At 37.4% G+C, this 13357-nt stretch overlaps 1 protein-coding gene across 1 annotated transcript in view; it reads left to right on the plus strand.

The window, feature by feature from the left end:
• Positions 1 to 13357, plus strand: part of Klhl1 (kelch like family member 1) — a 382842-nt gene that overhangs the window by 122201 nt on the left and 247284 nt on the right. Inside the window, exon 2 of the mRNA XM_004651015.2 lies at positions 12828 to 13010. Within this exon, the coding sequence (XP_004651072.1) occupies positions 12828 to 13010 (183 nt within the window). The remainder of the gene's footprint in view (positions 1 to 12827; positions 13011 to 13357) is intronic.

The raw sequence follows: 13357 nt of genomic DNA on the forward strand, positions 1-13357 counted from the left end.
TATAACTAAACAGGCCAATTGGTTACCTAATTGACTATCTATGCCTTTAATAAAGGTGCCTAATAATCAACTTTTTACTTCCTGGTAAGTGCGTAGGACATGGACACATCCCTTCTCCAGTACTTTATTCACAATAGGACTGCTGGGCTTTTCTGAGTGAAGGAGGATGGATATAGAGTGAGATAGCAAATAGATTAGGCTTTGGAAAGAATATTATGTCTATCATAGTTATTCAAATTAATTGTTGGATAAGAAAGTAGAGGTAGACAATATAACATTTTGCTCTGGATTTGTCTCAATAAACTTATATAAAATATTGTAACAGATCTATATTAAGTTTTTACAGGGGATAGTATAGCAACCAAGTACACAAATAAAAGCCATTACATTTTATTAATCCAAAAATATAGATGACATAATTGGACAACTTCCAGTGGTTTATAATGATGTAATGACCCATATCTATAAAATATTATCATTTATACCAGAGACCTATCCAATAGTGTCATTGGAGCTTAAATTTATTTAACATAGAAACTCTATTGTATAGCTTCCCTTAATATTGTGTTATTATTTTTCTTTTCCCTCTTTCATGCCACTTCCTTTCTCTGCTAAATTCTCCTATCCTTTTACCCCTCTTTGCCACCCTCCCTTCCTCCTTTCCTTCTTGGCTTCCTTCCTTTATTCTTTTCCATGGAAAGTGTATCAATACTGTAGCAATTTGAATTTAAAATTTCATCTATAGACTAATGTGTTTGTGATTAAGCCTCATACTTATTCATGAGTCCTCTTTTTTTTTTTTTGGTTTTTCAAGGTAGGGTCTCACTCTATCCCAGGCTGACCTGGAATTCACTATGGAGTCTCAGGGTGGCCTCGAACTTATGGCAATCCTCCTACCTCTGCCTCCCGAGTGCTGGGATTAAAGGTGTGCGCCACTACGCCCGGCTCATGAGTCCTCTTGAAGGTGGAGCCTTGCTAAAAGAAATGTGGTCCTGATGGCAGACCTTGAAATATTATAGACTGGCCAACATTCCAAGCTTATCTAATTTTCTCTATTTTCTCACTGTTGATATAGCGATCAGAAGCCTGGCTGTCTGTTCCAGCCAAGCTTTGCCTGCCATGATAAAACCCCTTAGATACTATAAACCAGAAATAAACCTGATCCTTTAGTAAGTAGCTTCTGATAGGTTATTTTGCCTCAGCAATAAAAAAGTAACTGCTATATGATAGTAACTAATGAAAAAAAAAGACATTAAATCTGTACTAAATTGCACTATGAACAAATTATTAGGAAAATGATAAAATAACATATAAATTAATAATAATGTAGTAAAATGAATTAGAATAAAATCCAGATGTTCCCGCTGGAACAGTGAGCAGTGATTCATCAGACTTGAGCATGACTTCAGTACCTTATTCAGTGGGTAATAAATGATACCTGAAACAGAACTTCTAACAAGTTCAAAGGTGAATTCATCTAGCTTCTGGGGGTCTATACTGGCAGAAGTACAATTCCATTATCAACAGATCTGAAGTAAATTCTACAAAAGTATGCCAAAACATTGATAGGTACAATTCCTTTCGATGCATATCATTAAATTCTCAAATGATATTTAGTTCCCATTTCCATCTAAGTGCAGAGAGAGAATATACTAACAGAAACATTATTGAATATGTAGTCATGTTAAATGTTAACTATAGAGAAAGACATGTAATGCTTTAAAGAGTAGACTACAGGACTAGGGAAATGTTTTAATATTTAAAGGTGCCTTTTTGCAAAGCCATTTGGCCCAAGTTCAATTCCCTGTGACCCACATAAATAAAACGGAACATATTTCTGCAATTCATTTGCAGCACCAAGAAACCCTGACATACTCATTCTCTCATAAAAAAATAATAATAATTTTTTTTTTTTTTTTTTTTTGCAAAAGTAGAAACTGGAAAAATTTGTGAAGATTTTTTGTAGAGATTCTAGCTTCAAGTGGCTAAAAAGTTGTCAAAAACCCAAGACTTGTTTGTGATCTCTGGAATTACTTGAATATCTTTCTTACTATTGGTGTTATGCACTATGGAATGGCATACATTATTATTTCTACAATTTTGTCCAGTCATATTTTAGAAGCCACTTGTTTATTTATGAGAGAGAAAGATAAAGAGAGACTGAGAAAGAGAGAGAGAGAGTTCTCGTGCCAGGGCCTTAGCCACTGAAAATGAACTCCAGATGCCAGGGCTTCCTTGTGTACATGTGCCGCTTGTGAGCATGCGTCACTTTGTGGATCTGGCTTACATGGGTTATGAGAAAGTTTAACCTGGGTCCTTAGGATTGACAGGCAAGGGCCTTAACTGGCAAGCCATCTCTCCAGCCCTTTAGCAGTCATTTTAATTAAAGTGGTTTTTTTTTTACACTGCAGCTAGTTAGTAAAAAGCAAATCTTATATTTATTTAATATGGTTTCCCACAATACCATTTGGGTTGAGTTCTATCATTTTGAATATTTAAAGAAAACTATGACATTATATATTGAAAGTTATTTGCATCACAGATATTACAGTATGTATTTATAAAAATATGTTTTTTAATATCTTCATTTTTTTAATTTAATTTATTAGTCTTCTTTTCAGTAAATACAGGCAGTTTGGTACCATTATTTAGGCTCATCTGTGATCTACCCCTTCCCATTAGACCCTCCTTGTTAATGAAAATGGGTCATGCATTGTGGCATTAGCCCCCAGTTATTGGTATGATAAATGTCTCTGCGAATCATGACCCAACATGTGACTCTGACATTCTTTCCGCCCCCTCTTCCGCAAAATTTCCCTGAGCCATGTTGGGTTCATTTTTGGTCTGCTGCAGTGCTGAGGTGTTGGGGGCCTCTGAGGCTCTGGCTCTCTGATTTGGTAGGAGTTGATTTTTCTCTGTGTTGATCTCCTTCCCCTTTGTGCTGGTATCCAGTTCACAGGAAAACATCACCCTCATAACTGGAGTCTACCTGCTAGGGATCAAAACTGAAAACTAAATAAAACAGCTGAGTCTATGGGGTCAAACATCCAAACTACTAGGTTCTGCCTGTGGAATCCATAGACTCATAGCTACCTCACGCTGAAAATTGTATCCTACTTTAAGTATCCCATAAGTTTTACCAACTTTAAGACTGTCTCATAAATATAAGTCTGGTAATATCAAAACAAGTTATATACTTTCAACATAAAATGGCACAGTGTAACATTTCCATTGCAAGAAGACAATAGAAGGAAAGAAAGGACCAATAAAGAAATTAAAAACCAGTAGTCAAACATCAAATATTTGCAGTTCAAGTCAGATATCATAACTAGTGATGACTGTCTCTGGATTTCTAATTTCTATCCCTCCAGCTGAGATGAGTAGCCAAGAAAAACTTCCATTGTGAGCCAATAGCACTCTGTAGTCTTTGCAAAGTCCTGGTATATCCAAAACATCTTCATGTCCCCCCACTGTAAATCACTGTCCATGTTACAGTGGCCTCACTGTTCTATAACACAGGGACAGCACACTACTTCCCATGCTGCATTTCAGTAGTGGATCCTGGAACTGTGTGCATTTCATGACCCACTTCCCTGTATTTTTCATACTTCCAAAACCAGGGGCAGGTGTGTAGTGACAAAGCCATTTTATTAATTCAGGAAGGAAATGAATCATTAAATTGTGGATGAGGTTTCTTTCTTTTAGTTATCTCCTTCCAAAGAATTTACATTTTTTTTTAAAGATTTATTTTTATTTGAGAGTGACAGACAGAGAAAGAGGCAGATAGAGGGAGAGAGAGAGAATGGGCGCGCCAGGGCTTCCAGCCTCTGCAAACGAACTCCAGACGCGTGCGCCCCCTTGTGCATCTGGCTAACGTGGGACCTGGGGAACCGAGCCTTGAACCGGGGTCCTTAGGCTTCACAGGCAAGCAATTAACCGCTAAGCCATCTCTCCAGCCCAGAATTTACATTTTTACCAACCAGTTATTCTGGGGTGGTATTTAACTGAGGTGTCTTTTCCATTGTTTCAATGTGAAGTAGCTGGGCTATAGTTAATGGTTGTAATCTGTTTGTCAATATCAGTTTATGTAATCTAAAACCAGTCTCTGTACCTGTAATTTAAGTTGCTTAATTTTTTCCTGTGATAAGCTGTTTATCTTTCAGTTCTATGAATTTCTCCAAGCGCACCAGTCCATACTTTTAATTCAATTTTGATATAGCTTTTAAGGATTAGCCAGAAGGATGCAGCCTGAACTTACACAAATATCCCAGTTCCAACCAAGTTCTCTGCTGTCTTTATCTCCCTTTTGAAGAGCATAAGCCAACATAATTTTCTCTGCACTTAGCATTTTTGAACTCTCACTATAGTAGCCAATAAAATGTGGCTTACTGCTCTGGAAGGCATCTTCAATTTTAGTTACCAATTCCATCAGTATTCCTCCAATATACATATTTCAGAAGACCAAAATCCACATGATCAGACTGTTCATACAGCAACATACTCACCCTCTGGTACCAAAGTTATAGTAGACAGTTGCAATGTTGCTAGGCTGAGCATACAACCACAGTTTTATGGGAGGAAGTAATTTATTTCAATATTATAGGTCCAGAGGAAGTTCCATCAATGGCAAAAGAACTGGCTCCCATTCATAAATCCCAGAAGAAAGTGAGAAACACCACCAGCCAGCAAACACTAAAAAACAGCAAATACCTGCCAGAGCTCATACTGCTATTTCCATACCTTTTGGCTGCAATTCAGATTTGCCCCAGTGACACACACCCCTATAGGAGTCTGTCAGCTAGGCACAGAAGTTAATCAGCATTTTTTTGTTCTGTCACCTTGATGTGTTATTTTCTTTATTAATATGTAACAGTCTTCTTAATTTCATCTGAAAATCTAGGTTGATGTCAACTTTTTCAGGTATCAGATGACCTATTTCAGCTTACTTTCAGATTCCACTCATTTGAGAAATTATTTTCTATCCTTAGACTCAGTTTATGGACGTCATGGCCAGTTAGGTATGTTTCTTAAAGACAACAGATGATTTGATGTGCTGTCTTTTTGCATATGTATGTGAATATGCTGTGTGTACAATTGCGCATATGTGTTCATATGTATATGGAGTACACACGTGCAGACACATGCTCATGTGTGTGCTCCAATTATCCATATCACTGTCCACCAAAATGAACTTTGAGTTTAAATCTTAAAACTTTTTAATATGTCATATTCATAACTTCAAACATTTAAAATTTCTTGTAGCTCAAAACTGGCATATCTATGGATCAGAAGTTTGAATCAAATGTACCCACATGGACAGGACAGAAAAAAGTGTATGAGGGCTGGAGAGATGGCTTAGTGGTTAAGCGCTTGCCTGTGAAGCCTAAGGACCCCGGTTCGAGGCTCGGTTCCCCAGGTCCCATGTTAGCCAGATGCACAAGGGGGCGCACGCGTCTGGAGTTTGTTTGCAGAGGCTGGAAGCCCTGGTGCGCCCATTCTATCTCTCTCCCTCTATCTGTCTTTCTCCCTGTGTCTGTTGCTCTCAAATAAATAAATAAAAAATGAACAAAAAAAATATTTAAAAAAAAAAAGTGTATGAGCCTATACAAAAATAAAAGCAGAAACAAATAGTATGTGAGTTGTTTCATATGAGGGTTATTTCTTTTAATCTTTTTGTTGTTGTTTAAACATATTTTATTTATTTATTCGAGAAAGAGACAGAGAAGAAGAGCATGGGCTTGCCAGAGACTCCAGTCACTGCAAAAGAACTCCAGATGCATGCAACACCTTGTGCATCTGGCTTACGTGGGTCCTAGAGAAACAAACCGGGGTCCTTTGGGCTTTCAGGCAAATACCTTAACTGTGAAGCCATCTCTCTAGCCCCTGTTTTTATCTTTTCATGTAAAATGTTATGCACATGAATTTCTTTAGAAATAATCCTAAAGCTTACAATGCAGAGACCTTAAAATATAATTCTTATTATAATTCCACAAATATAAGGAATTTTAAATAACATTTCATTAACATTTAATTATTTGTATTTATTTGCAAGGAGAGATAAAGAGAAATGAGACAGAGGGATATAGAGAATGGGCATACTAGGGCCTCTAGCCACTGCGAACCAATGTCAGATGCATGTGCCACTGTATGTCTGGCTTTATGTGGGTACTGGGGAATCAAACTCAGCTTATTAGGCTTTGCAGAAAAGGGACTTAAAATCTGAGTCATCTCTACAGCCCCATTTTATTGACATTTAAATGTGAAACCTGAATTTACAGGTAAGGACAAATAATAAACTTTTGTATAGGCTCATACACTTGTTTTTGTCCTGTCCATGTGGGTACATTTGATTCTCAATATTTCTAATAAAAGCTTTATTAAAAATTAAAATTATCTTTTAAAATAAAATTGTACCCAGAAGCAGTGTTAATGATGGTATTCATTTTTCTTGCATCTAAGTGGTAACACCTGGTGCTTGAACTTTATCCATTATATTAGTTCCAAGATATGAACCTCTCCCTTGTGGATTATTAAGAAATTTGAAAATCACTATGCTTAACACAACTAATCATTTCATTTTTAACACTGGCTTATGCTTTAGTATAGATATGTGATAATGATGTTTTCCTTATTTTATGTTATAATGCTGGGTCACATTCATTTATTTAATGTTTTTCAGAAATTTCATGGTTTTATTTGCACATTGCACTGCTTTGCCTTCTAGGTTGTGTGACCTTGGGGAAATGGCTAATTCCTATCCCTTCCTCCTTCAGGTTCTAGCTTGCAGCTCCTCCCCCTCCATTTGCTGGACCTTGACTCTTAATTCCTGCCAGCTGTTGGTCCAGTTTGGGCAGTATCTAGGATGCCCAGAGACCCAGTGTAATCCAGGGAGCCACATGACCTCTTTGGCCTTCATAGTTGAGGGCAGCTCAGGTGTCAGCCTGCTCCACAGCCTTATACCCCTTTTGTTTGTCTTCCTCTTTTCAGGCCCAGCCCTCTAATCTGTCTATATTTCCACCATTGCAAAACCCAATTTCTGTTCCGTCACTTAATTTAATTTCTCACTGGCCTCTTACTCTACCCCAAACCTCCCAAAATCAAGTTTGGCTATTTTGCAGCCACTCAAGATGGCTTGTTGGTTTGCCTTAGTTTCCTTATCCCTGTGCAAATTTTATTTTATTTTTTAATGTACAATTTGTTCTTAAAAACTTCCATACTCGGGCTGGAAAGATGGCTTAGTGGTTAAGCACTTGCCTGTGAAGCCTAAGGACCCCGGTTCGAGGCTCGTTCCCCAGGTCCCACGTTAGCCAGACGCACAAGGGGGCACACTCATCTGGAGTTCGTTTGCAGAGGCTGGAAGCCCTGGCATGCCCATTCTCTCTCTCTCCCTCTTTCTCTCTGTGTCTGTCACTCCCCCCCAAAAAAAAAAAAAAAATCTTCCATACTCACAGAAAATAAACCATGATAATTCTCTCCCCTTCCCCCATTTTCCCTTCACAACTCCACTATCCATCATATCCCTTCCTTCTCCCCATTAATCTCTCTTTAATTTTGATGTCATTGTCTTTTCCTACAATTATGATGGTCATTTGAAGGTATTGCTAGGCACTGCAAGGTCATGGGTACTGAGGCCAGTTTCTGTCTCAACAGTTGCATTATGAGGAGTTGTATTCTTCCTTTGGCTCTTACATTCTCTCTGCCACAATGGACCCTGAGCCTTGGAGGGCATGGTACAGCTGTTTCTGTGCTGGACACTCCCCTGTCACTTCTTCTCAGCACTGTGTTGACTTTGTAGTCATCACAGTGGTCACCACCATCTGAAAATGAAAGCTTCTCTAACCAAAAGTGAGAGTAGCATTAATATATTAATATGAACTTTAAGTATAGTGTTCACAGGGCAGTTTGGTGAAAATAATATATGCATTTAGTTAGACAAGACTAGCTTTATACCTCTAAGACTCATGACTTCCCCCACCACAAGCTTTTGATTAACTTTTCAGTAGAGGCATATACAAACTCCCATAGAGTGGGCTTCCAGTCCAACTAGAGAACAGTTGGTTTTCCCCAAACAGTCACGCCACTATTGTACCTGTTTGAACATTTGGCCTCTCTGGCCAAACTTGAGGCTTGCAGTGTCCATTCTTTTTACCACTAATGACTTCTGTCTCCCATATAGATGCATGCAGTGTAGCTTTTTCCAGCTTTCAGTCTGCTGGTCTACAGGGAGAATGTTTTCAGCCCAGCCCCAGCTTGATTTCTCAATGACCTTGCTGCCCAAGCATGTGGAGACTTCAGCAATAGGGTGTTACCATCTGTTTCTGGTGGGAAACTAAGAACCTTGGCAATAGACTGTAGTGTTTTGGAGGCAACAGAGACCTCCATGACCAAGAACTCACTAGACAGTATCCTATCCTTGCCACTGAAAATGTTGTAGTAACAATGTATGGCTTCTGGATGTGGCATTCCCTTAAAAAGCATGCTTTCATATGTCTTATTCAGAATATCTAGAATTTTGATTGACCATCCTCCTACCCTTGTTTTACTCAATTTCTTACCCTGCTGAGGAGATTGTTCCAGAGAAGGCCATGCAGACCTTTGGCTACCTGCTGAAATATGGAAAGTCTACACTCTGGCAGGCTGTAACATTATCCCTAGCATTAATCTGTGTTTCAAATCCGCAACTCAACATCCTAAAAATTTACAAGATGAAACATGTCATACCACATTACCATTTACCAAACAGAACAAATGCCCTTGATTCATTCACAGAAAGAATAATGTCAATGTCAAAACATGAGAACCTTTGGGAAAATAAAATCTGGTCAAAACTTGAATCCAGAAACAGTAAATTTTTAAACTCAATATCTAGCTCATTAATCTTTCATTTTATATTTTGTTAGTTTTTAAGGCTCGGTTCCATTATGTAAAGACTAGAGTCAAGCCTTCAATATTCAAGTTTCAGCATTTCAAATTATCTTTAAAGATTTATTCTTCTTAGGGTTCTCATGAGGATGGGGAGTGGGGAAGAGATGACATAAGAGAATAATCCAACTAAAATATGACCAATTTGCAATATGGCTCAGTCAGTAGATAGTTATTGCTTGATACACAATCATGAAGGCTTGAGATGGCCAATACTCAATCCCCAGATCCCAACTTCAGTGTTGGATCCCACCATGCTTGTCCATAACTCCAGTACTAAGGGGAGTGAAGACAGGAGAATCACTGTGGCTCATTGCTTAGACATTCTGACCCAACCTGGCAGCTCCGGGTTCAGTAGGAGAGTGTCAAGGAAACAAATAAGAAAGGTAATAATGGAGAATATGCAAGGGTCTCCTTCGGTCCCCCCATGTGTATCTCTGCATATACACATACATACATACATACATACATATATATGTATATATGTATATATATGCATATACACATATATATATACATATATGTACATATATATACATATATATACATATATATACATATATATACATATATATAAATATGGTGTGTGTGTGTAATATATATATTACACACACACATACCATGCATACACATTATTCACACCTGAAAGAAGATAAGATGTTAATTGCAAACTTAAGTCTACATTAAATTCAAGGTTTGTTAGAGTACCTGAATCATAAAAGAACCATCTTGATAGTAAGTATACCATTATCTTTGAGAACATTTTTGTCAAATACTATGCTGTTTTACTATATTCCTAGAATCTCAATAAGTTCTAAAACTGTATATTCCTATTTTATTATTCATTTAATAATGCTTCATACTACCTTGGGTAAAACAGAGTGTTTCTTTTTTTTAATTTTAAATAATTAACAACTTCCATGATTATAAACAATATCCTATGGTAATTCCCTCCCTCCTCCCACTTTCCCCTTTGAAGCTCCACTGTCCATAATACCCTCTCCCCCTCTCAGTCTCTCTTCTATTTTGGTGTCATCACTGTTTCCTCCTATTATGATGGTCATTTGTAGGTAGTGTCAGGTGCTGTGAGGTCATGGATATCCAGGCCATTTTGTGTCTGAAGGAGCATGTTATAAGGAGTCCTGCCCTTCTCTTGGCTCTTACATTCTTTATGTCATCTCTTTTGCCATGGATGCTGAGCCTTGGAAGGTGTAATCGAGATATTGCAGTGCTGAGCACTCCTCTGTCACTTCTTCTCAGCACCATGATGCATTGTGAGTCATCCCAAGATCATTGCCATCTGAAAAGAGAAAGTTCTCTAATGAAAAAGTGAGAATAGTATTAATATGTGGGTATGAATTTTAAGAGAAGTGCTTGTTGAGCAGTTTGATGAGCATAGTAGAAACATTTAGCCAGACAGCAGCAGACATTACACCCCTAGGGCTCATGACTATCCCTATTGTAGGTTTTCAGCATCAGGGATGCTTATTCCCACCCATGGAGTGGGTCTTCAGTCAAATTAGAGGTCAGGTGGTTTCTCCCATAACACATGTGCCACTATTGTACCCATTGGCTCATTTGGCCTGTTTGGCTTGCAGTGTCCACTGTGGAGTATCTTCACTGGTGATTTCTCTCTCTCCCATTGAGCTGCATGCAGTGTGGCTTTTTCCAGCTTTCTGTCAGCTGGACTACATGGAGGAGGTTTTTAGCTCAGCTCCAGCTTGATTTCTCAGTGACCTTGCAGCCTAAGTATGTGGAGTCTTTAGCAATAGGATCTTACTATCTATTCATGGCGGGAAACCAAAGGACTTGGCAATAGCCTGTATTGTTTTGGGGGCATCAGGGACCTCCCTGGCCAACAGATCACTGGAAGGCACCCCATCTCTGGCACTGAAAATTTTCTAGTAATAATCTATGGCTCCTGAGTGTTCCATTGTCCAAAAAAGTAGGTTTCAATATGATTTCTTTATATCTTCTTAGATTTTATCTGTAATCTCTTTGATTTTAGACCCTATTCTTCAATTATAGCTATAACTTGGAAACATCAAGATATCTTTTAAGAGAACTGTGATGTATTTTGGAACCTGTAGCACCATTTGGTTCCTGAGAGCCAACAATTCATTCCTGCTTGATTTAAAGGCACCTTAAAGTGAATGTTGTGACTTACTTTCAAAGTTTTATTATGTGGAAGAATTCTGCCATGCTTCCAGTCTTTCTTATTCCTAAAATATATGATGACAAATGACATATTCCAGGGTTGGTAGTTTGTAAGCCTGTGAAAGGGAAGCATGTGGTGCAGCCATATTTATATTAGTTTCAGGGACTTAAAGAAATCATTCAGAAAGTCTGCTTAAAATAATTATAGTATATAGACAAATATAACAGATAATAGTTAGCTAATGCTTTTAATGGCTTGAGATTGACAGCTTCTTTGCAGATTCTTTCTGATCTTCTCTGTGCATGGAAACATTTGGGAGGTAATTATGTATTTTATCTAATAACTTTACTTTTACTTTGACTACATTACATTACAAATATAATTACAAAATTATAAGAAATAAAATATACAGACATATTAATGGATCCTAAAGAGGAAATGTTTTCAATAACTTATACTGTTTGCAATACAATAAAATATCAGCTTCATTTGATTAAGGCATCCCTATATGAAGTCAATTTTGCTCACGATTCATTATCTTTTAAACATACATTTTGTTTTAATTGCTAACATTTCATTTAACTTTTGCTACTGTGCTGAGGAATGGCCTATGGTTTCATAAGCATGAAACATTCTTGACAAATTCCTTATGAGTATCACATTTGTTATATTGAATATGCTTGACTGAAGATTCTCATTTCCTTTTCTGTAGCAACTGCTAAGAAATTCATTTTTTGTAACTTTTCACTAGTTATTATAAAATACAATCATATTTACATTTATTTTAGGAATTTATGAAATTCTCCATTGTATGATTTTAAAATGCTGCAACTGAAATATACTTGTTCAATTTAAATATCATGTTATATATATTTTATAATCATGAAATCAGAGTAATTTGCATGCCAATTACCTCAGTTTCCATTCTTTGTGATAAAACTTTCAGACTCCTTCTAGTGACTTTATACACTATCATTTATTACCCAAGCTGATCTGCTATGAACAGAATGTCATAATTTATTTCATTACTTACTGAAATTTTGTCATTTATTTCCTTTTTTGTTCAGAATTTTCATCCATACATATAATGTATTTTGATACTAGTCTACTTCATTTACTTTCATTCTTTATTCATCTATTGAATGAATTCTTCCTTCAAATTAGTCACTTTTTATCTTTATGTCTTCACTATATCTCTCAAACATGATGAAATAGTAATGGGTCCAATACTATTCATGTTATGTACAGGTAATGACAATTGCTGTGAAATCATAAATACAACAGTGACTTTATATCCAGATTAAAGCATTTCCTAGGCACCTCCTATCCTCTGGGTCTAACATTCTTTAAGCCCTCTCTTCTACAATGTCTCTACTCCTTGCGGGGGGGGGGGTGGCTATCTGTTTTGAGATAGGGTCTCACTCTAGCCTAGGCTGACCTAGAATTCACTATGTAGTCTCAGGTTGGCCTTGAACTCACTGTGATCCTCCTATAGCTGCCTCCCCAGTGCTGGGATTAAAGATGTGAGCCACCACACCAGGTGAGGGCCATTTTTTAAACAAAAGAAATTCTAAACATTTTTTGTTTCCTAGAGCAAATCATTTAACCACAAAAAAATTTCAGCCTCTTTTATTTGATTTCCATAAAATTTCCTTCAAGTAAAGTTTCTAAAATGTTCAAATGCATATTCCATTTTGTAAAACACATGTTCTTTTATGAACATCACCTCTTTCTGTGTGTTTTACAGGTTGACGGCCTCCAACCATTCACTGACACCTCAAAGTGATTTGGATTCCAGTAGCTCTGAAGAATTCTATCAAGCAGTTCATCATGCTGAGCAAACCTTCAGGAAAATGGAGAGTTACCTGAAGCAACAGCAACTCTGTGATGTCATCCTGATTGTGGGGAACCGGAAGATTCCTGCACATAGGTATATAGTCTGCCCTCCTGGAACTGTGCTTTCACATGTGTAAGAGCGACAGGCTAGTGTATAGACTGCAGAATACATTAGGATTACATAACTAGGGATCTGCATTTCTATAAGAACTGGGTTCTTTGATAACTTGTTACTGTGCTTTACTTTCTGGAAGAAGTTATACCATTTTAGGCATTGAACCACCATTCTAATTATTAAATAAATGCACACAATTAAAATTTTGATTGGGCAGGAGGTATAGCTTAGAGGTTAAGGGCTTGCCTGTGAAGCCTAAGGACCCTAATTCAAGGCTTGATTTCCCAGGATCCATGTTAGCCAGATGCACAAGCGGTTACACATGT

Source organism: Jaculus jaculus, chromosome 3, assembly GCF_020740685.1.
Source record: "Jaculus jaculus isolate mJacJac1 chromosome 3, mJacJac1.mat.Y.cur, whole genome shotgun sequence".
NCBI lineage: Eukaryota > Metazoa > Chordata > Mammalia > Rodentia > Dipodidae > Jaculus > Jaculus jaculus.